Source organism: Trachymyrmex cornetzi, unplaced genomic scaffold (assembly GCF_001594075.2).
Source record: "Trachymyrmex cornetzi isolate Tcor2-1 unplaced genomic scaffold, Tcor1.1 scaffold392, whole genome shotgun sequence".
Taxonomy (NCBI): domain Eukaryota; kingdom Metazoa; phylum Arthropoda; class Insecta; order Hymenoptera; family Formicidae; genus Trachymyrmex; species Trachymyrmex cornetzi.
Window position 1 is genome coordinate 329620 of NW_017298663.1, and position 25601 is coordinate 355220.

The 25601-nt window shown below is 32.9% G+C and overlaps 5 protein-coding genes across 7 annotated transcripts in view; 3 read left to right on the top strand and 2 right to left on the bottom strand.

The window, feature by feature from the left end:
* Positions 1 to 194: 194 nt before the first annotated feature.
* Positions 195 to 4484, top strand: not (ubiquitin carboxyl-terminal hydrolase nonstop). Of its 2 annotated transcripts, XM_018512028.1 has the most exons (8): positions 195 to 553; positions 657 to 1011; positions 2043 to 2175; positions 2352 to 2567; positions 2748 to 3162; positions 3556 to 3984; positions 4091 to 4240; positions 4382 to 4484. In XM_018512028.1, exons 2-8 carry the CDS (start codon positions 892 to 894, stop codon positions 4422 to 4424), a joined length of 1506 nt encoding a protein of 501 aa, XP_018367530.1. In that variant the 5' UTR covers positions 195 to 553; positions 657 to 891; the 3' UTR covers positions 4425 to 4484. The 2 variants fall into 2 exon arrangements, with proteins under 2 accessions (XP_018367530.1, XP_018367529.1); XM_018512027.1 differs by having other exon boundaries at positions 195 to 1011.
* Positions 4485 to 9377: 4893 nt separating this feature from the next.
* LOC108764033 (hexosaminidase D) lies at positions 9378 to 12676 on the bottom strand. 2 transcript variants are annotated; one of them, XM_018512030.1, is made up of 9 exons: positions 12590 to 12676; positions 12440 to 12494; positions 11329 to 11544; positions 10817 to 11165; positions 10665 to 10739; positions 10370 to 10565; positions 10017 to 10292; positions 9692 to 9778; positions 9378 to 9610 (listed from the first exon to the last, which is right to left on the bottom strand). In XM_018512030.1, the coding sequence occupies exons 1-9, from the start codon at positions 12637 to 12639 to the stop codon at positions 9436 to 9438; spliced, it is 1479 nt and encodes a 492-aa protein (XP_018367532.1). In that variant the 5' UTR covers positions 12640 to 12676; the 3' UTR covers positions 9378 to 9435. The 2 variants fall into 2 exon arrangements, with proteins under 2 accessions (XP_018367532.1, XP_018367531.1); XM_018512029.1 differs by having other exon boundaries at positions 10370 to 10592.
* A 2664-nt stretch (positions 12677 to 15340) lies between these two features.
* On the top strand, positions 15341 to 18568 carry LOC108764050 (ejaculatory bulb-specific protein 3). The gene is made up of 2 exons (XM_018512059.1): positions 15341 to 15745; positions 18255 to 18568. Exons 1-2 carry the CDS (start codon positions 15559 to 15561, stop codon positions 18425 to 18427), a joined length of 360 nt encoding a protein of 119 aa, XP_018367561.1. The 5' UTR covers positions 15341 to 15558; the 3' UTR covers positions 18428 to 18568.
* A 70-nt stretch (positions 18569 to 18638) lies between these two features.
* On the bottom strand, positions 18639 to 22168 carry Cdc10 (cyclin-dependent kinase 10). Its single transcript, XM_018512039.1, has 6 exons — positions 22049 to 22168; positions 21701 to 21855; positions 21012 to 21612; positions 19650 to 19946; positions 19424 to 19557; positions 18639 to 18890 (listed from the first exon to the last, which is right to left on the bottom strand). Exons 1-6 carry the CDS (start codon positions 22065 to 22067, stop codon positions 18855 to 18857), a joined length of 1242 nt encoding a protein of 413 aa, XP_018367541.1. The 5' UTR covers positions 22068 to 22168; the 3' UTR covers positions 18639 to 18854.
* Positions 22169 to 24174: 2006 nt separating this feature from the next.
* The window catches only part of Sptz (zinc finger FYVE-type containing 26 spastizin), a 17230-nt gene continuing 15803 nt past the window's right edge, over positions 24175 to 25601 (top strand). Inside the window, exons 1-3 of the mRNA XM_018512061.1 lie at positions 24175 to 24533; positions 24610 to 24790; positions 24862 to 25500. Coding sequence (XP_018367563.1) covers positions 24364 to 24533; positions 24610 to 24790; positions 24862 to 25500 — 990 coding nt within the window. The 5' untranslated portion in view covers positions 24175 to 24363. The remainder of the gene's footprint in view (positions 24534 to 24609; positions 24791 to 24861; positions 25501 to 25601) is intronic.

Genomic DNA, 25601 nt, shown 5'->3' on the forward strand with positions numbered 1-25601 from the left:
GCTCTTCAACCAATCAGAAAACAGAATTCCGACGATACGAAGCAAAATCCATCGGAATCCTGTTTTCTGATTGGTTGCAGATCGTCGTACGACGCAAATCGGATGCACTGTGAATCCAGCAAAAGGCTTCTCTTGCATGCTCGATATCGTGGTCGCATCCAGACTATTCCAGACAGATGTCGCTCCTGTATTCACCGCGATCGCGATGACGCTTTCCTCTGCCGGCGACAGGCGACACGAGGCCGACGAGGCGTCGGCAGTGACCGGCAGGCTGCGTTGGTTGGTGTCCGTGAACGGTTCTTACGGCACTACGGCGTACCGAAGTAACCGAAGTGCGTTGGAAACGCAGCAGGCCCGTGAGAACATTGAAAATTGAAAAGAGAGTAAACGAGAGCACAAAGCATTCAGGGTGATTCAAGGTGTCATCCTACGTATTGATGGTTCCTCTAGACCGCATCGCACCACTCCCTCTCCCATCATTGTGCTCTCGCCATTGCTCGCAATTGCTCGCTGCGTTTCTTCTCAATCCGCCGCGATTGACATTTTGACAACGGTACCTCCGCTCGATCGATCACCATTGATCACGTTTTCACATTTTTTCCACCCGATCGGAAAGAGCAAGTTTACACTTGCTTACGCTCCTATTCTCTCCCAAGGTCCACTCTTTTCCATGTCAACAACACGCGCGTTTCTGCCAAGGCCAGCAGCGAGTTACACTCCTCACGTCGTCGCTGTCATCCTCGAAAAATTGTTGTTATCGTACACGTCGCATTCGCGCCACTGGGGAATCTCGAGGATCGCCGACGGCATCGAGTGTCGAGACTGTCGGGAGTCGCGAAGGAGAGGGACGTCGTGCGATCAGGTCGACGACATCGCTCCTACCAACCTGAGATGAGCGACCATGGCTGCATACATTTAAATAATTTTAAAGCAGCAAAAGGTATCCAACCGTATAAAGTGATACACTCGTTTTTTGTGACCAGTACATCGACCGAGGCACGCGTCAGGAAGGTACGCCAGTCTTTTTCTCGCGTCCTATTCGTGGTCAAGGTTCTTTGTCACGCAAGTTTCGGGAGAGAGAGAGAGAGAGAGAGAGAGAGAGAGAGAGAAAGAGAGAGAGATCTTTTACCTTGCTTTTCTGCATTTTGCTTTCACATTTCCACGAGCTATGTTTATACCGTGTACTTATTTAGACCGTGGCCTATACAAGATGTCATCCTTGTTTATCCTGTAAGTTAAACAAAAACACCTATTGTATAAGTCGTGGACTAAGCGCATGGTGTAAATGTAGCTATTCTCTCTCTCTCTCTCTCTCTCTCTCTCTCTCTCTCTCTCTCTCTCTCTCTCTCTGTCTGTCTGTCTGTCTGTCTGTCTGTCTGTCTGTCTGTCTGTCTGTCTGTCTCTCTGTCTCTGTCTCTCTTCATTCCGTTATGCCTCTTTCTGTATACATACATTTAAAGGGTTATTTAAAGTGCAGCCACAATAGAATGAAGATTTTAACTTATCAGATATTGGATACACCGGAAAACATACAATTTCTAATAGGTTGGAATCGTTATTCTTTATTCCTTCTATTGTAGCTGTATCATTTATACTGGCCATAATATCCGTAATCTGTAAGAATTTACCAATCATAATCGGTGAATTTTATAACATACTGGAGCGAGTCATGAAAGAGTAGAGGTGTCTCATATATTTGATATTTACGCGCCTACCTCACAAATAGTCGATATCGATACACTAACACTTACATTATTTGAAAATTACCCTTTAGGTAAAACAGGAACAATTTTTTATAAATGTTCAGTTTGAAAAAGCCTTAAAAATTTTTAACCGATATTTTGCAAAATATGAAATGAAAATGAAATTATTTTACCGAGCATGCTCAATATTACGCATATCTATAAATTTTAAAATAATTACTTTAAATTTAAATATTGTTTAAAGTTTAGGTTTACTTAAAAGTAGGTTTACTCATTTGTTTAATAAATAAGATTATATGTAAACATAAAACGATTAATATTAGGGATTTTATTTTGCAGGCTGTGAGTTGTTTATGTCACACATGTAAAACTTATAAGGATCGCCTACATTCTTGTCTTCATTGTATATTTTTTGGCTGCTATGTAAAAGGTCACATACAAGAGCATGCAAAAACGAAGAAACATTTTTTAGGTAATGGGATATTTTTCAGTTTAGATCTATTACATGCATTCAAATATTTTGTTAAAAATAAATATTATATAAATAAATAAAATTATATAACGTGAGTCTTTTATACATATATAATAGTTTCATAGTTAATCAATTGCCTATTTTTATATCGTTTTATTTGTTCCATCTTATCGCAGCCGTTGATCTGTGTTACGGGAATATTTTGTGCTTCCAATGCGGTGATTATGTATACGATAGAGAGTTGTTAAAAGTAGCAAAAACGCAATGGAGCGAGTTGGCAAAATCCTTGAGCTTCGGGGAATTTTATCGTGCATGGGAACCCACGCAGACGGAGGCGGAGTTGCTGAGAAATCATCCGCGCCGAAGACGCGTTGTAGAAAATTCCACTATAGGTATTGAACAAATTCTTAAGCTTATTGTTAGTTCAATTTCTAGGTCACATTGTATAAGTTAAATAAATTTTATACACAAATGCAAATAATGTTATAATATTATCTTCAGAAAAATATAATTTGACAATAATGATTCAAATATTTTTTGTAGAATAATGTAAAAATTAATGCTATTTTCAGGTTTAAGGGGACTCATCAATCTTGGAAATACTTGTTTCGTAAATTGCATCGTACAGGCGCTTATTCACACTCCACTGTTACGCGACTACTTCCTTGCTGACCGTCATCACTGCCCGCAACCGAGTCTCTGTTTGGTCTGCGAGGTATCCCATTTGTTCCAGGAGTTCTATTCCGGCAACAAAGCTCCATTGACGCTTCACAAACTTCTCCATCTGATTTGGACCCACGTCAGACATCTGGCAGGCTATGAGCAGCAGGATGCCCATGAATTCTTCATTGCTACACTGGATGTCCTTCATAAACACTGCGAAGCCACTACGATACTGGTCAAAGACAACCCTCATCACTGCAAGTGTATCATCGATCAAATATTTACTGGGTGCCTTCAAAGTGATGTTGTTTGTCAGGCTTGCAAGTACGTTAGTCTCTAGATCTCTCTAAGAAGGTACTTAATAGATAGAGAAGAATGTGTATCATGTAGAAGCTATAAAGTATTTAGGTACATTAAAAAGCAATTAAATAATATGGTAAATACATAGGTTACTTTATATAGAAATGATTATTACATAATATTATATCAGATTAAGCAGGATTTCGATTGACCACAATGTTACGATTACATAGCGGCTAGAGCTTTTTCACTGGTCGAGTGCTGTTAGTAATTTGTGTCTAATTGTAACGTGGTTAATCGATACTCGCCAGATTAATACAAAACTTCTCAAATACAATACATTGTAAAAATAACCTGTTTAACATAACAAGAATTTTTATTCAGGCTTAGCTCTGTTATTCTTCATTTCCTTTTCAGTGGAGTGTCTACTACAATAGATCCATTTTGGGACATATCTTTAGATCTAACTTCGGCAGCTAGTACCTCTGGTTCTAATACACCCGGGCCACCCACTTCCTTGCTAGATTGTCTGGAAAAATTCACCAGAGCCGAGCATTTAGGTTCTAGTGCAAAGATCAAATGTAGCAACTGTGAAACTTACCAAGAAAGCACAAAGCAATTAACGATGAAACAATTGCCGATCGTAGCAATCTTTCATCTAAAGCGCTTTGAGCACTTCATAATCCAGGATAAGATTTTTAAAAAGAAGATCTCTACATTTATCTCGTTTCCGGAACAACTAGATATGACGCCATTCATGTCGCATAGACGCAATGGTAACAACAACAGCGCTATGCTGAATGGTTTGTCGAAAAACGGAGAGGATATGAGTTTCAGTGACAATAGGTAGTGATATCTCTTGAATTATAATTTTTTTCTGTTTCTGGATAACCAACATATCGTTATTTCAAAAGAAATCTACATTGAATTAAAATATGATTGCTGATAATAGGTACTCTCTGTTTGCCGTAATAAATCATGAGGGTTCTTTAGAGACTGGGCATTATACCGCTTTCATCAGGCAACAGAGAGATCAATGGTTCAAGTGCAATGATCATTTGATTACACGGGCCAAGTTGAAGGATGTCTTGACTAGCGAAGGGTAAGATAAAGTAGGGCGATACTGAAAGTGAATGAGAATCACCTGGATTTAGATTTTTTATTACAATTTCTCAACAAATACGTTGAAAAGAAGAAGATATGAATCGTTCTCTCGGTCGCTAAATAAATTTGTACTTTTCAGGTATCTCCTGTTTTATCACAAGCAAATTTTGGAATATGGATAAAATAATAAAGTCTGAAACAGAAAAGAAGATGTGAATCAAGTCATGTAATTAATTTATTTAACAAAGAATTTTTAAATCGCTGCTGAAATTAAACGTCAGTGACACTTTATGTTTATCAAATATAAATTATTGTCACTGTCGCTTTATAATTTTCGTTGGCGCCTTTTGTATTCAATCAGGTATGTCGTCTGACACTCGACATCTACATGAATGTAATGTAAACGTAGATATTAAGATTAGCTCAATTTTTTTAAATCGACCGATCGTAATTTTTGTATACTTGACCATTGTTATACCCTTGTTCTGCAGAGACAAATGTTGCGCGCGCGCGCGCGCGCGCACACACACACACACACACACACACACACACACACACACACACACACACACACACACACACCAAGCGCATGGACCACGTCGTGCGCGTCGAATCGACGCGATTTCGAGTTCTCTCTTTTTTATGTTATTCTTTCTGTATGTTCCGGATGGTAGGACGTTGAAATTAATCCAGCTCTTTCACTCTTCACTTTCAATAGCCTACTACTCCAAAAAACATGGTAGAAAGAATACAAAACATTTTTATTTATCGTGAAATGACGATTTAAGAGTTAGAAAAAGTTTAAGCAAGCTTTCCTACAGGCATGTTTAGATCATCATAGTAAACATTTTTATTTATTGCAATAATTAAAAAATTAATTCTATCTTATAATCTACGTACCATCGATGGAATGATTAAAAAATATTCCTTCCTATTAAAAAAAAATCTTTATTTAATGGTAATAAAAAAATTAAAGACACATTTACTAAAAGTCATCAAAGTATGTCTTTTATTTATCGTACAATTTTGATAATAGCTGTCTTCCTCCTATCTCTAATCGTTTTCGGAAAAAAAAACAAACTTTTTATCAGACCCATCCTGCACACACTATACGCACGCACGCACGCACGCATACATGCACACACACGCACACTATAACGCCAGGAATGGGCCTCGTATATATTTCCTTTTTAATTTCTGCTCTTGCCAGCAAAATGTTATATTCAATCTTTAAAAGATCATACCAGAGCAAAACGTGATATTGAGTTTAATCTCGGATTTTCTAATATATCCAATATATTATTAATTAATTTACAAGAGTGAGAAAACGAGAATTTGTATATTTTCTATATTTACGAATTAGGCTTCCGAATGATTGCAGTTAATATTAATTAATAAATATTATCGCGGTGCAGAACAATTGAATAAAATCTTGTTCACAGAAAGACAAATCGATCTCTTTTTGTATTAAGGAAAATAAAGTTTTTGAACTAGTATTCTGAACTGGAATTCAGTATTTCATACGAAACAATTTGATATTTTTCAGTGCGTGATGTATAACTGTATACTGATATAATGTGATATAATTTATCTAATATCACCGACGAGATACTATTATTAACGACCGCCAGTCTTACGGAAGTCGCGTGATTGTTAAAATGTAAGTGATTAAGGCCCATTTCCACCAACGTAGATTAAACTTTAATCTCGGTTCAACTTACTCTTCGTCTTTTTCTAATCTTTAGAACTAGAAAAAGACGAAGAGTAAATTGAGAGAATCGAGATTAAAATTAATCTACATTGGTGGAAACGGGCATAAGAGTAAGGAACTGATAATATAATACAAAAATTTTATGATTTATTAGTTTCGTAAACATGTATATTCCGAAAAGGCCACGTTTTTTTTTTAAAAGTAGACATCTCAAGCAACAATTTAAGTCCTAAACGAATCCCATAGGCCCCTCTGAATTTTGGACAAAGAAGGTGGCCTTTTTGACAAAGAATGTTCCATAATAAAAAATCATGAATTTAATAATGTATTTAGTATTATCAAAATATTTGTGCTAATAATAGCAAACTTTTTATTAATTGTCGATAATGTCACCGTTCTTTAATTATTCCCGTATTAATATAGTCACGAAAATTTGTCCAGGATATGTCGTTTTTAATAGTATCTCATCGGTGCTTTATTAACACTGGCCATTTATAGGCAACTTTGTACAGATGAAATAATATGTTACAACAAATATGAAGACATTGTCTAATTTGAGACAAACTCTCACTAGACTTTACAATAAAAATCGCTGCTCGACAAACTGTCGCTCTGGGGTTGCCCATTCCATTCTTAAATTCCTTTGTATCTTAAATTATTGCAGATGAGCGTAAGATACGTTGTAATCAAAGTGCCAGATATTCAAACACAAAAAAATAGTGTCCAATTTTAAATTCCGAGCCGATTCTTTTTATTAATTTAATATACGAGGGTAGATTGAAAAGTTTTCTACCTAAGGAAAAAATTTTTTTTTTAACAAATGTAAATTTCTCAACATAATCTCCCTTCAACTCAATACACTTGATCCAACGTTTTTCTAGACCTTTCATTCCTTCAATATAACTTTTGTCTAAACTCGAAAAATAGTCATTAATAGCATTTATCATTTCAGCATTCAACGAAAATTTCTTCCCAGCTATAACTATTTTTTTAATTTGGAAACAGAAAAAAGTCGCGCGAAGAGTGCATGTATATGGTGGATGTATATAATTTGTACTTTAGTTCATAATTTCGCCATCGCAACTGCTGATCAACAGTGCGCAAATGCGCGCACGCGCGCTGTTACGGACGAGAAGTACGCACTATAAAATTATGAAGTATTGAAAAAAAGAAGTAAACTATTAGGAAGTTTTTATAATACCGTATATCTAGACACAGTGAATACTGAAGTATGGTATGCGATCTTTATGATAATCAATATCTCAGTAACTATTGCAAAAATTGCAAAATAGTAGAGAACCTTTCGATTCAGTTTAGTCTGCTCTATATCTATGAACGGTATTATACCTACCATTAAACACTGTATATGAAAAACGATGCACTGTGCCATACGTGAATAAATTATTTCGAAAGGATTATTGTACAAAAAAAAATACATGTGCTATACAGTCTGATTTATTTTTCTAATTATTTTATATTATATTTCTGGAGACACGGCAGTGTCTCGTTTCTTTATACAATATACTAAACAATTACATTTACAGTTCAAGAAGTATTATCATTTATCATAAAAATAGAGATACATACAAAATATGGAGTACGTCACATTAAAGCTAATATACAAGTTAAAAGTTTTATTTCACTACGATGAGATATGAAAAACATGAGCATAATACGTTATAATAAATATCCTCTAATATAAATGAATATGTGAATTATATATTGCGCGCTCATCTATTTATACGGGTGTCTTAAATTTTTTGACACACCGCTTGTGGGTAGGTAGAGCGGACTACAAATACTGAGTCGAAAAATCCTCTAACATTTTGCGATTACGATCAGTTTCCGTTCTATCTGCCCACAAGCGATGTGTCAAAAAGTTTGGGATATCCTATATAGAAAAGGCTGTAAAGGATCTAATCATAAAGATAGTATATACAGAAGGTTCCATTTTAATTAATCCAGTCGAGCTTATTCAAAATTGATGTAAAAAAAGTTTTTAGATAAAAGTGAAACGGTTTCATGAGAGACGTATCTTGGTCAGTTTTTTTTCTAAGTAAAGGCATAAAAAAAATATGAAGGTCACCTTCACACACTTTTAAAAATCAAATTATATAATTTTTCTCACATATGATTTCTCTAATTAGTCTATATATAAAAAACATTGAGCTAGAGATATCAAGAAATAAATAGTTTGAGTTTTTTGTGCTTTTTTGGTATATTTTAACGTGAAGTATAAAATATTTGTAATTATTCATTTTTTTATTACTGTACCTTAATAGTTTTATGCGTCAATAAGATAATTGAGATAAAGAGAAGTTTTTTTTTTTAATTATGCAATATGCATTTTTTTACAAGTGATAATGTATTTTCTTTACTTGTTTGATTCGTGTCATTATTGTACATGAAAGTATAGAGTTACAATTAGCAAAAAATTGATAATTTACAAAATATTTTATATTTGATATCAAAATTTGCGGGAATAAAATATGAAATATCTCGTAAACCATTAATTTTTCTATTTCTCTACTTTAGTATACTTGTATACAGAATAATTAAAAGAATCATATTACTTGAAATAAATTATATAATTTAGTTTTAAATTTAAAAAAGGGGAAATTATCTTCATATCTTTCTGGTACTTCTACCTAAAAAAAGAACGTGTCCTCTCCGAAATTCTACTTTCATCTAAAACACATTTTATATCAATACTTTCGAAGAAAACTGACTGAATTGATAAAATGGATATCTTGTATATGTATATAGGGTATATGGTGTTTCATTTTAAGTGATACCATGATGTAAGAATACAAGGTGTTTCATTGTGTATAATAGCGGCAAAAAATTGATTTTAACCCTTTTCAACTATATTTTTTTTATCTAAAACATTAAAAAAAAATGGTTTTCTTTGAAGATCGACTGTGTATCACTTTAAATAAAACACTGTATACCATCCATAGTGCATACATTTGTTCTTATTTCAAGTCTATTAATCTCACAATCTTACTAATCTACACAAAAAAAAGACATTTGTTTATTAAAAATTGATATTTGCAAGTGTTTGAAATAAAAATACGGGGTTTAAACATAAGGGTTAAATAACAAGGGATTATCCCTTAATTATTAAATATTGTTTGTAATTTAATCATAATTACCCTTTCATAGCCAAGATATCACAGAGTATCTCATATTATCGACAAAAGCTTCTTGCTTTTTGTATGTAGTACTAAAATAATTCATATCTTCTTTAGAAAACTATATACGTTCTTTTAATTTTTCAGTTATATTTCTCTTTTTAAAAATAAGTTAACGTCAAAATACTAGACATCTGACATTTTATACGTAGCGATTTACTATACAAAAATAATTTCATCCTACATTGAAAAAATAGTTGATTATCCAATCATTAATCGTAATTGCTTTTTAAAATCATATTGTTATACATTTGGGATTGATCGCCAATTTTTCAAGCGAAAGAATTATTACACACGACTATTTATTTTTAACTGATTCTCCGTCGTCTGTTTTAGTTCTATTAATTTTATTTTCATCGGCTGAATATTGGTGCCTATCCATTCTTCAATCATCGACGAAAAGAAAATTGCTTCCATTTGAACTCTTAGATAACCTTCCAAAGAAGATAATTCTAATAATAATCTGGAATAAAATATATTATGTACTTGCAAAATGCAGTATATCTTTTATGTAAACAATTGTTATGAAACGATTGTTACTCACTCCGTAAAAGCAGGTACCAAATTCTCCAGTTGCATGGGATTTGTGTAATTATTTGCCACTTGCCATGAATTCATCCACGTCATGATCCTGTCCGGGAATTATCATTTTATGAATACAATCGATATGCAAATCAGCTTCTTTGAATTTCTAATATTTAAGAGAAAAAGCTTTCGTTTTTTTTTAGATATACTTAAAGATATTTCATTTTATATGCAAATAATCCTATTTTTTTCAAAATAAATCGTCAAAAGACAAAAAATTACCAAAAATGTTTTACGAGTTCAAAATAAAAATTTCAAATATATAAAGCGTTCTTTGTGCTTACTGATCACTGGTAATAATATTGTGAAATTTTGTCTTGAAGTTAAGAAACCACTCCATGCCCACAGCTACTTGCCATCCGGGAAAAAGTAAATTGCTAGGGATCGGGACTGGTCTAAGCTGTGGAGTTATATGCAACGGATGATCAATATATCCCAAGCTCTTTGCAACCTGGGTGTGCGTTTGTTCCGAATAACCATAGAGCCAAACTTTCAAACATAGAGCTAATGATGGTATCGCTGTGGGCAACAATTCACACAGTGTGGCATAATGATCATACCTAAAATTACCATCGATTAATACAGTTAATGATTAATATTTCAAGATAGTTCTTGAACATTTTCTGATTTATCTTACCTTGACCAGCCGGTGAATGCTGTACCACGAAATTCATGCACCTTACTCACATGAACTCCCAATTCTTCCAACCATTTTTCATGATTGCTTATGTGATGTCGTATTATAGGTATATGTTGTGTAGAGCCGGTAGCTCCTTTGAATGCGGTTGCTGTCCAAATATTGGGAAAGACCGTGCTGTACTTATCCCACAATCCTAATAATTTGATATAACGGTCATAATCTAGCAAATATTTTTAAATTTCTTAGTATATAAAAAAGGAAAAATATTAAAAGAGGAAAAAAGAAAAAATACCATCGGGTAATGCAAAATTGTCCCTGGGATTGTAATGCCACACCATGGGTTCCACATATTTGCCGATGTAATGTTCTACAAAAAGAAAGAAATATTGATTGCATGAAGAAATCTGCATGATCAAACGATGCAATTAAGCTGCAGCAAGATACCGTTCAAAACCTGTAAATCTATCGACCTCAGCATGTCATCCCAGATGATGATCTTTAGGTATGGATAGGTTTCCTGAATGTATTGGGCTATCGCCAGAATATGTTCCAGATACAACGATGATTTGCCATATTTGCTAGCTGCAGCTCGTTTGGTGCAGACTGAGCAAAGGCCTAAGTGCCATACTTCATCAGACCCTATATGTAGATACTGTATATCAGGATGAAAGCTAACAATCTGACGTATCAATGACTTCACCACTAGAAGAGTTCTTGGATTTGATGGGCAAATAGAACTTGGAAAAGGCTCCACTTCGCGCAAAGATCTCCATTCGTCATGTTTCAAAATAAACTGGAATTTAAAATCACAATAAATAAAACCATAACTGGAATTTGAAAATAATCTTTTGAATTTTATAATTTTGAAAATAAGAAAAATATAAGATTACATAGTAGCTACAAGCTTCGTACAAAATAATTCGATACAAAATCAATGGAAATAATTTTTGCTATACCTCCATATGACCAAAAGTTTGTACCAACGGAACAACTGCTAAACCGCAATCACCCGCAATCTGCAGGATATGTCTAGCCTCCTGAACTGTGTATCCACTCGCTAAGGTGCTCGGACCATTGCTTCCTATTGGAGAGAGTTCTCGATTGTAAGGGAACGTGTCTTCCCATTCCAATAATAGTCCAGTAGCTCCCCATGTTCGCAACAGTGGAAAGAGCTGTAAATAATATTGGATCACAATTGTTTTTTAACTCATCAATTAATCAAATATACGAAGTGCAAATGCAGTAAAGAGTTTAATCTTTTGTTCATCAATGAAATTTGTATATATATATATATATATTGTGTTCTTATTTTATTATATGCGTTTAGCATTGAATTTTCATTCATTACATATCCATCAGACCTATCGAAATATATTTTTTAATCCAGGTGTATTAGTGCCTTCCAGCAAAGAGACACAAACATCACAAAACAATGATTGCGTTCAGGGAATCGATTATAGCTGCGTTCGGTTTCATGCTTTAAAGTATTTATAATCATCATTGTCTTTATCATTCATTAAATGTAAAACAAGAGACCTATTTGCATTGCTTGCACTTTTTGCACTAAGCATCTTTGTTTTCTCTTTAATGCCCAAATATATATTATCTTATTTTACACAAGATTTTATCTGTGTACAATTGTGTCAACTTGTGTCATAGGCTGCATTCCATTTAACGTTCACAACGTTCATGGAATAATTTCATCATTGTCAAATATTAAAAAAGGACAAGGACAAACAATGTTACATTTTCTTCTGCTGGAAAACACCCTATAATACAATTTCCGACAATTTCCGACGGTGTTTCATTCATTTGTATTGTGTTTCTCCTCATATCGTCAAGTGTAAACAAAAGCCACGAGCGTGTGACAAGTTCAAAACGCAATTCGTAACGAGTGAAAGAAATCAAGATTATATACCGGACAGTGCTCAGGCGAAAAAGGAATATGCTCGTCGCACGAATTTTAAATGGGAAAATAATAAACAGTGCGAGTTTCCGAATGCGTTGACGCAGAGATGAGAGAAAGGCTATTAGCCTTAAACTTAAGCGTTCACACGCCGCGTGTACCTTTTCGAAGTAGCAGGTCCGCGGCGGTGCGCCCTTCAAGTCAAGGTGGACCAGCCTGAAAAAGAAAGGATGATTTACCGAGTTACAACATTTTATTCATCGAGAAATACGCGGAGATTTGTGTCAGTCTTGTCAGTCGTGTTACCTTACCTGTGCGAGCCCAACGTCAAGGCGTCCATCTTTTCTCCCATTCCATTCATCGGTCAATCGACATTGGTTAAAGAGAGAACGACCGACCGACGGCTTTTGGCGCGGAATGAACTCAATACGGATTTTTTTCCAATACTGTGTATCCAGGGTATCGATCATGAAACTTTTTTCAAAGGATGAAAAGTGAAAAATTTCTCCATTAATTTCAAAGGTTAAAATTTTTACTTTTCACTTTTTCCATCTTAGGGATAAAGTTTTCATGATTGATACCTAGGGTAGCGCGATCATGTAACTTTTTTGCTAGATCGGAAACGTGAAAAGTGAAAATTTTTATGTTTTAGGTGTTAAACTTAATTCCTGCCATTTTTCGTCTCCAAAATTGATTTGTTTCGGAGGGAAATACCTTAATCAAAGTATTATTAATAAAGTATTATTAATTAGTAATAAAGTAGAAAATGGAGGAAATTACTTTGATTAAGGTATATTCATTCATCTTCGAAACAAATCAATTTTAGAGACGAAAAACGGCAGGAATTAAGTTTAACACCTATATATATTTGTACATATATACATATCCATACAAAGAATTTTCACTTTTCACATTTCCGCTTCTAGGGAAAAAGTTACATAATCGCTACCCAGGAGCGTATTCGCCTGCAGATTCTCACCCGGGTGTCAGGTCAGCCTTGTTTAATATATTCGGCCTATATTCCAAAACTTCCTCTCCGAGGAAAATTTTACTCGAAATATGTATAGTACACGTAACGTATACTATAGCATATAAAGGAAAATCTTCCTCAGAGAGGAAGTTTCGGAACGTAGTCTCGATAAACAAAAGATGGAATAAGTCCGAATCTACAATAGGTGTTTTAAGCCTTATTGAGTCGTAAGAAATTGACCAACTACAGTCGAATTCGAAGAGAATAATTGATTCATCCATTCCTGATGACTTAAGGCCTAAAAATCCATTGTAGCAGAGAGGAACTCTCTGATTGCAGATTCGGGCTAATGACTTGGGTCGCACTCGAGTGGGAATACTGGGAATATCAACACAGCCAGTAACTTTTTCCCTAAGGCGGAAATATGAAAAGTGAAATTAACTTTAGGGAAAAAGTTGTAATGACATAAAAGAAAGATCTAAGCGAATTAATAATAGGCGTTATTATAGGAGTATTCGTATCCGCCATTTTTAGTCCTTTTCTCACTTTCTTGCTCCTTTCCTCAATCCCTCGCTCTCTCTATCTCTCTCTACTCAGCCGCTAAACTAAAAAGATTGAAAAGAGAAGGGAGAAGGTTGAAGAGAGAACAAAGAGTGGGGAAAGGATTAAAAATGGCGGATACGAATATCTATATCATAGTGCTCTAAAAGCGAATGTGGGGGGGGGGGGGGGGGGGGAAAATCAAATAAATAGAATAAGAGTTGTAGTAATTAACGTAAACGCTTGAAAATTGTAAAATCGCTGTATGTGCTATCTATTTATTAAAATGGCTGCCACGGCCAAACGTAGGGATAAAAAAATTTATTTAAAAATTGATTTTCAACTCTTAAAACATAAATAAATAACAACATAGAAAAATCTTAAAAATTATTAAACGATCAACCTGAAATATGATATGAATTAGGGAATTATATCTTATACTAGCTAGTCTCTAAAAATATAAATATAGCTTATACACGGCAAAGATAAAAATTATTTTATCGAAATAAAATTGTATATAGGCTTGTTTCTATATATAAACTCTTGCTACAAATTTTCCACATGCATTGTATCGAAATTTTCGTTTTTCCGCTCCACTCTAGTAAATGCACGTATTAATTTTTATGGATACATTTATAACGGTTCATCGAAAAATTTTTCAACCACTTTCTCCTCATATGTCACATGTTTCGACAGCTTGTGTCATTGAATGCGCTATTACTTCATGAACGATTCTTGAAAGCATTATTTATCACATTAATATATTTTTATTAAAGTTACAGTATTGATATAGGAAAAAATTCAAAGTGGAAAAATGTAACATATAATTGTTTGTAAATATAATAATGTAGCATTTCTATCATGAAAAGCTTAATCAATAAATTATAATAAAAATATACGATTTTATAAACTTTATAAATCAACATCTTATAATATCAAATTTATTTTACATTTCGGGACGATAAACAGTTGAAGTACATGATTTTATCAATTAAGTTTCTCTCGGTGTAATCCGCTAATAAAGTGGGTCAAAGACTCGACGGGTTATGCATTTTAATAACTTACAATTAGTAGATAAAAGATTCTAACGTTGTAATATATATACAAAAAGACTGCATATCATATACATTTTATAAGAAAACTTGAAAATTCTCTGATAATTCAAGATAATTTTATTATAATTACTAATCGTATTTATTGTATACTCTTGGAATAATATATAATAATTAAAGATTTAGTCAAGATTATGAAATTTATTACACCGATATGTACAGATGAAAGTTTTTATATAACTTTATATATCTAATACTTTTGTCGGGAATATGTTGTATCATTTCAATCACAATCAAATCGATATAGATAGGAGTGAAATGAATAATTAAAATGTTAGTAGAGTACAAGCATTCAGATATATGATGCTTTCAGCAAAAGTCAGTGTAACGTACATCATTGATTATTTCATCTTTGTTTAACATTGGCAAACAACAAGAATATATAATTATGATTCACTATGTGTTACATATATACATTATCTATGCCTCTTTGGAAAGCATCCACATTGTATACTTAGGAGGCAATTGGAATGTTCGGGATATTATGCGACAAGAGGCCCCTCCGTTCGGCCTCCATCCTCCATCCTTCACTCGACTATATAAAAGCTAGCCGCCGCTGATGGGTCGCTTTAGTTTTTCGCTCTTGCCTGCGATCTCGTCAACTAAAAAAATTATTCTTTTTTTATATTCATTGATTTTTTACCTATAATATCGTACGATGAAAGGATTTTTTCTGGTTTTATTGATTTCACTGGTGACTTCTGCCATCGCAAACGAAAAATATACCAGAAAATACGACGATGTAAACGTGGACAAGATCCTCCAAAATAATCGTGTTCTTACCAATTACATTCGGTGCCTAATGGACGAGGGACCTTGCACAGCTGAAGGTCGCGAGCTGAGAAGTAAGTAGAAAAGAAGAAATTAAAAAGTCGAGCATAGATCATTTAATTGATTTAGGCCTTAAAAGATGACGTTCCTGTTCTTATTTTTTTTACTTGGAATAAAACTAAATATTCAACACATTGCTTGGAATTTTTCAGTTAGAAAATACTCAAACACAGAACGAACAAATATATAGATTGTAATTATAATTACAGCAGTGAATTCAACATACACTCTCTCTGTTACATAATTATTGCTATGAACTTTCTCGCGCGTGTTACATCCGGGCTTTCCTTTGCATGTACGTAATAACGGTAATGTGTGAAGTTTGCACATACGTAAACTCTATAACTCTATATTATTAAGCTTACATAATTATTGAATTGTATATATATGTATCGTATTTATATTGTTATTCAATATAAAGTTACATTTATGTGAACTTTATCTTATAAAGTTTATGAATTGTAAATTTCATTTCATATTTGCATCTGTACATTATATTATGTTTGTTAAGATACAGAATTTTTGTATTATAAAATTCATGTAAACAGTCAAGTTTTAATCTTCATCAATATTTTTATTTATTATCTCTATTGAGAATATTCTAATATTTTATCTGTAAGAATTTGTTATATTTCAAATTTATAAAGATTTCTGTAAAATATCTTCGAACTTTATAAGTCTTCTTCAAAAATTACAGAATAAGAAAAATCTTGGAAATAAAATATTTTATAGAATATTTTAGAATTCACTATCTTTCATAGAGTATATTACATTTTTAGAGTATATTAAAACTCACATACAAATATATGAAAAATTTTTAAAAAGATATAAATTTTCTCAGTAATTCTCTGAAAAGTATTTCAATTTGTATAGAACTTTTAAATTACGTAAACAATGAAACACAGCGTACATTTAATTAATATTGTTACATTTAAATATTAATAATTATAATAATGTTAATTATACATTAAATTTAAACATTTTATAGTAATATAACATAAAAATTTTTTTTTTAAATTATAAAGCCATGGAATGAGCAGTAATTTCATAAAGTGTCAATTTAATAAAAGAAATTGATGAGGCTATATAAAAATTATATTATACAAATTTATATATAATAACATGGAAATCAAAATTAAGGTCTACTAATAACTAGGCTAGATCCAGTTTACAAAACATAAAAATTCAGTAGTTACATTTATATATGAGAATTCGAAAGAGCTCCGATTGCACACATATGGCGCACATAGCTAATTTGTTAATTTAATATAAAATATTCTTATAGATGTGACACACGCAGTGAAAAATTATTAGGCAAGAGCTGACGTGAGTCATGGTGTGCAATCAGAAAAGGCAAACAGGATCTTCTTAAGCATTCTTGAAGTCTGAAATTAAGATTAATGTTTAATCAGCAATTAAAAGTATACAATTCATTATTCAAAACTTTTAAAGACGAGAATTTATTAAATCACATAGTTGAAGGATGAACATTTCCGTACAAATATGTCAGAATTTCCCTTATTCGATATTGATAAAAACCTGTTAATTGTAAAACATACACATATATAGGGTGAGGAAAAAGTACCGGGACACCTAAATAACTTCTGAACGGTTCAAGATAGAGGATTGAAGTTTATAGGGATGCAAATGGCATCATAAAATCTATCATTTAATACTAAAAACGTCCATTTTAACACCCTCGGGGGCGGGGGGCAAGGGGGGCGGAAAAATCTTAAATGGCACGTGGGGTCGAGTGAGGGCTCGTTTGAAAAGGCCTTCCAAGACGAGAACAACGCGTGGTGTCCCAGGTCTCTGCGATTTTTTTTCGCAGAGTTATGATCATTTAAACATTGAGATTTCACAGTAGCGGAGGGCTCACGGCGAGGACGTGAGAAAGACTTTGCGCGGGCACGTGTGGATAAAAGTGCATGTAGAAAGGAATGTGGTGTGTGCACGCGCGCGCGCGCGCGAATCTTTTCAGAATTTTTTATCAACTTTTTAGTATTGCATTTTCTTATTTTTACCAACATGAGAAAATACGGTACTAAAAAATTCTGAAAAAATTTTCAGAACTTTATGAGAAGAAAATTATTTGTCTCTTGCAGCTTTTCTTGATAGTATTTGAGTAAAAAATTATTCAAGACCAATATTTGGCAATTTTTAGTAATTAATAACTTGTTGAATACTGCGAAAATTGCAAAATGATAAAAGGACTTTTCGACTCAGTTTAGTCCGCTCTATCTACACAAAAGTGATTGGCAAAAAAGTTCGGGACATCCTGTATATATTGCATATAATTGTAATTATTTTTTTTTTTAATTCTTTACTAATTTTACAGATATTTTTTCCAGTTCTTTGTTAACAGATTTCTGCAAGAACTTTGTTCGATGATGCTCTTACAAAAGTATAATTAATACTACAATAACATTCATAGAATATATATTGTGCAGTGTGTTTGGAACTAATTTAAGTTTTAACTATTATTTAATACCAAAATAACAAAATGTACTTTTTTATTTATAGAAACTCTGCCGGATGCTTTGTCGAGCAATTGCAGTAAATGCAACGATAAACAGAAAGTTATGGCAGAGAAGGTGATAAATCATCTTAAAGCAAAACGATCCAGAGATTGGGATCGTCTCGTTGCTAAATACGATCCGCATGGCGAGTACAAAAAACGCTACGAGAAGTCGTAAATTCTTAAAAATATTTTAATGTAATTGCTATATTTTTATATGAGAATAAAAAAAGTTAATGTAAGATATAATTTGTCCAAATATACAACAATATATATATTGTGAAATATTTATCATTGAGGATACAATTGATATTTATTAACAAATACATGATGACACAATCAAATGGAATTCAGTCAATATACAAAAGTTTATTAAAGGTTTCATTTTACTCATTAAATCAGCACATTTCGCAAAGATGTACACGTTATGCAATTCATCATTCACCATGTCACCATTGTTTCTAAATAAAGATGTTATCATTACATAAATATTTGTAAATAGTGTATTTGGCAATAAGTATATACGTAGTTATCAATCATAAAATGCAATTAGGATAAGACATGGAGAGACGATCAAGTATAATCTCTTCAAGTAGCAAATTTTTTCATTCAACGCGTCTCTTCTTAACCAATGATCCAAGCTGAAACACATAAATATACATAAAATTTGCACACACATATATATAATTGTGTGTGTGCGTGTGCGTGTATATATGTATGCGGGGGGGTGCAGCCCCCCCCCCCGAAATTCTGAATAATTTCAATAATTTTATAAGAATATTTATCTCATTCAGTATAAATACAATTCGGATTAATATGAACTTGTGTTGCTGTCGTTGTATTGTTGAAGTAGTGATGGAAATACATTAATCCGAATTGTATACATGGGATAAAAGTTGATTAATCTTGAAATATATAATATTCAATTTTTTTCTCTTTTTCCTGGGAACATCTTGTTAAGTGATTAATCAATATAATAATTTCAAAATTTTCATATTTTTGAAAAAATTAAGAAATACTTAAAGTTAAGAGTTTACGATTTTTATTTTAATGTTAGCATACAAAGAAATTTTTGCAACAAATTACTTTAAAAGCATTTTAAATGCATTTCAAAAACATGCTTCTGGTCTTCCCCTTGTAATCATTATATGTATTATTCTCTTATAAAACATACCAAATCTGAAATTGCCGGTAGATTATTGGTTTGGTCGGTAACAGTAGGTTCTTGCTCACGATTTTCTTTCTGCGCAGCCGCCTTTTTCATGTTTCTATGTTGTGGGAAAGTAGGCATTAGTTTTGGATCGCAAGCTACAACATATCAAATCGATCTGTTAAATAAATAATTTGAATCATTAACTACAGTAAAAAAACAATTTAAGAGAAGTCTAAATAATACTAACGTAAAGGAGCTTCTTTGAAGTAGCTACTTTGCAAACATTCTTCAGCAGTTGCTCTCTTTTTTGGATCGTACATAAATAAGAAATTCAATAATCTAAGACCAGCAGCGCTCAACCAGGGGAATCTTTGTTTCAAATTATTATATGGTTGTTGTTTAAGTGTAAAATTCTGTAGCGCTGGTAAAGAATTAAATTCTGGCCAAATAGCTTCGCTGGGTGTACCTAACAAATCGACAATTAACTCTAATTGTGCGATTTCTGATCTACCAGGTAATAAAGGTCTATGTCCCAATAATTCTCCTGAGAATAAAACAAACACTATATAGTACATATTTGTGAGTATCCTAAATTATAAATAAATCATATATAACATAATTATCAGGGTTGGGTATTAACTAGTTAAAACGTTAAAAGTTAAAAAAAAAAGTTAAAAAGTTAATAACTTTTAACTTGACTTAGTTAATTTTAAATGCATTAATTTTTAACTTAATTTAGTTATTTGATTACTTCTAAACTTTAATTTATTAACTTTTTTAAATTAAACAATTTTTATATTTCTTAATGCTAATATTTTTTTCTATAAAATCTTAAACTTTAGAGAATTAATTTAAAAAAAGTTCAATGATTTTATGATTAGATTCTATAATAAGAGTCACACCATACAGTAGCCAATTTTTATTGGCTCGCTAGGTTTTGTCAATTCAGCTTATATTTGAATAACACTAATTTTTTAGATGTCGTAAACATTATATTTCAGCAACATAAATATGAAATGAGCTTTAGATGAAGAATTGTTGTAAAACAGTGCTGCACATCCACCTATTTTCTAAATTTTTATGTATATTTTTTAAAACAAATATCTAGTCGATGTAGTAAACATGCCTGAGTAGTTGTTTCGGAAGTTAAAGAAAATTAGATAAAGGTTAAAGAGAGATAATACCAATAAAATATACCCTTCTCTCTCACAAGATTTTGATAAAAACACCTTATGGTGTGACTCTTATTATATGTATATAAGTAACTTACTGCGAATAAAAAAATTAAATTTACCTAATATTCTATATTTTAAGTGTTATTTAAAGTAATCTCATTTTAAGAAAAATTAGGACATTCTTATCTCAAAAATAATTTTTTTCAAAATTAACTTTTTTTTAAACTTAAGTTAATTCAATCCTAATTTTTATTAAGTTAATATTTTATTCCTTCACAACTTGTAACTTAATTTTATTAATTTTATAAACCATTAACTTTAACTTAATTTAGTTTAAAAAAACCATTAACTTATCCAACCCTGATAATTATTAATATGATAAATTAATATAATTAAAACAATAATACACTGTCTATACAGCATTGATTTCTTACCCAATATGCACCCAGCTGCCCACATATCAACTGAAGTAGTTTGTGTCTTAGCTTGCAATAGTAATTCAGGTGCTCTGTACCATAATGTTACTACTCTAGGAGTCATTGGCTTTAAAGGTAAACCGAACCACCTAGCTAGTCCAAAATCTGCGATCTTTACACAACCCTTATCAGTCATAAGGAGATTAGAGACTTTCAAGTCTCTATGAACGATAAAGTTATGATGTAAATAACGCAGACCTTTCAACACTTGCAATACTATACATTTGACCTGGCTTTCTGAAAATGGTGCTTGCATGTTGTCTAATAAACTTGCTAAATCTTGCTCGCAATACTCCATTGCAAGAAATATACTTTCTAAGCTTCTGCCTACCACCACTTCTCTTAGATGTACAATGTTTTCATGTCGGCATGATAATAAAACCGATATTTCCCTGAGACCACTTACTGGTAACCCATCTTTTTCATGTTCCATTCTCACTTTCTTCAATGCAACAACTTTATCATTTTTTGTATCTCTGGCTCTATACACAATTCCATAAGTACCCTCTCCAATACGATTCAATTTTTCAAATTCAGAGACAAACCTACATTTGCCAAGCTGCAACACGTAAATAAAATCTAGAGTCGTATTTAATAAAATCTTAGAAATATATTAAAATTCACTGATAAAATATTAAATTTATTACAATATCTTGCTCTGGTATTTCCATAGCTTTGCCAGTTAAAAAGGATGTTAATACTCCTTTTCTTGTGATTGGGGCAGAAGGATCAGGCCCAGAGTCAGATACTGCTTTCTTATCACTATCATTACGTTCCACGGATTTCTTTTCTAAATTTTCGTCTGGAAAAAAATATAAATTATTCGAAACTTTAGTTGTTTCAATCTGTTTTTTTTTTTTTACCTTATACTTTTAATAATATTACTTCTTGTATTATTTAAAAATATCTATTATTTTTTAGAATGTAAACATAATCGATTTATATTATATTCGTATTTAATTAATTTCAAAATCAGAAGCGCATCCCTGTCATACCTTTTGTCATGTTGGCCATTGTACAAAAAACGTTCAATTATTTAATCTACGAAAGACCGACAAATTACGAAGGCTGATGAAAATCAATGCGTCTATTTTTTGTGGTTGACTAGTGCACAGTCAGAGTTGCCAACTCCTATTGTGAATGGCTGCGTTCAGCAGAACACAACAGGGTACCTATCATGAAATATGTCGGAATGGATTCCGATCGGAATTATTCCATTTTCCCTAGAAAACACAATAGAAATCTAGGGAATAATTGAATATTTCCGATTGAAATCGATTCCGACTTGTTCTATGATAGGTACCCAGGGGCTCTATTCTTGAAAAGAAACTACAGTATACGTAACGTATACTATAGTATTTCCCTAGATTTTCGTATACGTTTCTTTTCAAGAATAGAGCCCCAGTTTTGTAACCGTTTTATGATTCTCTGCTGAGATTGGACCATTCCTCTTGATCTAAAAGTATAATCAGCACGAAGAAAACTTCCAACAGTTGCAAAATAAACGTTCTGCTGAACGCAGCCAATGAAACCGCAGCCACCTACTAGAGCCTTAATGCTGGATTCACACTGCATCCGATGTGCGTCGTACGACGCTTTGCAACCAATCAGAAAACAGGATTCCGATGATACGAAGTAAAATCCATCGAATCCGTAGCGATTATGTAACTTTTTCCCTAGGGCGAAGACGTGAAAAGTGAAAACTCTTTGCATGTGTGTGTATATGTACGAACATCGCATAAAAATTTTCACTTTTTACATTTCCGCTCTAGCGAAAAAATTACATGATCGCTACCCCGGACATAAGCCTTGTGTCCACGATGCTAGAAATCGGTCCGAGATCTCGGATGAAGAAAGAATTGACCAATCGCAATGGTCAGGTGATCAAATTGTTCAAATGTGATTTGTTAATTTTTTCTCTGTCCAAGATCTCGGACCATCGACATCTAGAATGGACCCCTGATGGCAATGGTGGGAGTAGAAAGACGATTAGAGAGTGAGAGGCAGGAATAATAAAATCGTTCTTTCTCTGTTTATTGTTGTTTCTAACAGCCTGATTGGTTGTTGGATTAACAACAACCAATCAGGCTTCAGTAAACAGAGAAAGAACGATCTTATTATTCCTGCCTCTCACTAAAAAACCGCGTAACCAATCAATAATCAGTAAAACGCGAAATCACAATAGCGGATCGCTTCTGATTGGTTACACGATACGCGTTACGCGGAAAATCTGTGCCATGGGACGGCACCCTAATCGTCTTTCTACCCCCACCATTGCTATCAGCGGTCCATTCTAGGGCCGTGGTCCGAATCATGCTGACAACGCTCATGAGCATTGTTTGTCTTCGTTTAACATTTGACAAACAACGAGGATGAAATGATTTTTAAGCGTTGTGAGCGTGTATCGGACCGCGGCCTAGATGTCGATGTCTCGGACCGATTTCTAGCATCGTGGACACAAGGCTTTATGAGATGCTGCCTTCAGTATGCTAAAATCCCTAAAATATTCTTTCCTTGTGAACCAAGCAAGGAAACTTTGGAGAATTGAGGAATCCTTCATGAAGAATTCCTCCATCCTTAAAATGAGGAAGGACTATGAATACGGGTGGTAGGGTGATATTTCATTTGTGCGGTTTTGTCATACGACAAATTTTTCAAGCCTGTTGATTGATTATGGGATAGAGAGATCCGAGGACTTCTCTGTTCAGGGTACCTATCATGAAATATGTCGGAATGAATTCCGATCGAAATTATTCTGTTTTCCCTAGAAAACACAATAGATATCTAGGGAATAATTGAATAATTCCGATCGAAATCCATTCCGATTTTGTTCCATGATGACCATGATAGGTGCCTTGTATACATTTGTCGTACGACAAATTTTTCAAGCCTGTTGATTGATTCCGATCGGAATTATTCTGTTTTCCCTAGAAAACACAATAGATATCTAGGGAATAATTGAATAATTCCGATCGAAATCCATTCCGATTTTGTTCCATGATGACCATGATAGGTGCCTTGTATACATTTGTCGTACGACAAATTTTTCAAGCCTGTTGATTGGCTATGGGATAGAGATATCCGAGGACCTCTCTGTTCTGTCATGTTCCGTATACATTCGTCGTATGACAAACACACGAATGAAATAGCACACTTGTAGTCAATTTTGTAAAATTAAAATGATGTACTGGTATGACTGACCTCTTTCAACCCAGTGATCTTTACTTGGAAGCGTGGTACTGTAATTTTCTACAAGAAATCGGAAATCCTCCGGCCAGAAGAAGAATTTTATAAAGAGCAATGTGGAGCAATGTCGATACAAACAAAAGGGCTGGAATTGAACAAATGCATTTTCTCTCGTTTATGGTACACATCTCTAAATATTTTCTATATAAACAATGATAGCAATTTTTTGAATGAATTCCATCACAACTGCTGTGTCGACTTAACAGAACTGGAAACTGTAATTGAAAGTTTGATGTAAGTAAGCAATTATATCACGAATTATATTATTGTCACTGCTTTTGTTTTTATATTTTGGAATATATGTTTATAGACATTCCCCGAATGAAGAGCAATATCAATGGATTGCTTATATATTACTGTGGAAACTTATAGATAACAAGTCAACTAATGTTGACTGTAATATACAGTCCAATATTCAGACACAATTTGATTGCATACAAATAAAAAATGCAATAGAGCTATGCAGTAATGTACCAAACTGTTTACGTAAGGTATTTCTCTCAAAATTGGTTTTTTGTGACTTTGTGTTATTTTTGTTTTTAATAAAAATTCTATTTTCTAGGAATTGTTACTATTTCTTCAAGAACTAAGCACACGATGTAGCATAAAATATACTTCGAGTATTATGTTCCAACAAATTCTTATATTCGTAAAAGATAACATATGTATCAGTACTGAAATTGTGTGTTGGATTATAAACAAATTAATATCTTTTGTTCCGAGCGATACTGCTAGAGATTTACAAGATAGTTATTTTTCTACTTTGAAGTCATACTTAGAACACATTCCACCCAGAAAAAAGTGGCACTTAAATCATATAGTAACTCATTCTTCTGAAACTGATTTAGCTACTCGCGATAAGTCTCTACAAATGGTTCTACGTTTTTTGTCAAAAATAGATATAAATGCAGGTTCGCAGATCGAATTTCTAAAAATAGTTTGTCCTACGCTTTCAAAATCATATATTAAAAATATTAAACTTGCCTTATATTCAAAGAAAAATGATAAATTGTTAAGTGAATGGCTCTTACTTTGGAATAAAACACTCATGTGTTTTGAAAGCACTACTACTTTACTCACAGCATATAAAATATGTGAAAGTGTATTTGAATTAACAGAGAACTCTGAAATTCTTTTGTGCAAACAAGAATTACTTAAAAGAACAAGTGCAAGAAAATTACATTGGTTGAACGATATTTTGGTAAGTTTCGTACTTTCCTAAAGCTTCCTTTAATTGATAAAACAATTTAACAAATTAGCAAATTATATATACATATATATATATGTATATATATATATATA

Excerpts from the sequence above, each read along its gene's own strand:
- LOC108764033 (XM_018512029.1), bottom strand. The coding sequence starts at position 12,639 with ATGAATGGAATGGGAGAAAAGATGGACGCCTTGACGTTGGGCTCGCAC. Across the intron at positions 11,545-12,439 it reads GGACCTGCTACTTCGAAAAG|CTCTTTCCACTGTTGCGAAC; the intron begins GTACACGCGGCG and ends TATTATTTACAG. Across the intron at positions 9,779-10,016 it reads AATATTATTACCAGTGATCA|GATCATGACGTGGATGAATT; the intron begins GTAAGCACAAAG and ends ATTCCCGGACAG.
- Cdc10 (XM_018512039.1), bottom strand. Across the intron at positions 19,947-21,011 it reads GGCAGCTGGGTGCATATTGG|GAGAATTATTGGGACATAGA; the intron begins GTAAGAAATCAA and ends TTTTATTCTCAG. Across the intron at positions 19,558-19,649 it reads CTTCAAAGAAGCTCCTTTAC|CTTGCGATCCAAAACTAATG; the intron begins GTTAGTATTATT and ends GATATGTTGTAG.
- not (XM_018512027.1), top strand. The coding sequence starts at position 892 with ATGAGCGACCATGGCTGCATACATTTAAATAATTTTAAAGCAGCAAAA. Across the intron at positions 2,568-2,747 it reads TGTAGAAAATTCCACTATAG|GTTTAAGGGGACTCATCAAT; the intron begins GTATTGAACAAA and ends TGCTATTTTCAG. Across the intron at positions 3,163-3,555 it reads GTTGTTTGTCAGGCTTGCAA|TGGAGTGTCTACTACAATAG; the intron begins GTACGTTAGTCT and ends TTTCCTTTTCAG.
- LOC108764050 (XM_018512059.1), top strand. The coding sequence starts at position 15,559 with ATGAAAGGATTTTTTCTGGTTTTATTGATTTCACTGGTGACTTCTGCC. Across the intron at positions 15,746-18,254 it reads TGAAGGTCGCGAGCTGAGAA|AAACTCTGCCGGATGCTTTG; the intron begins GTAAGTAGAAAA and ends TTTTATTTATAG.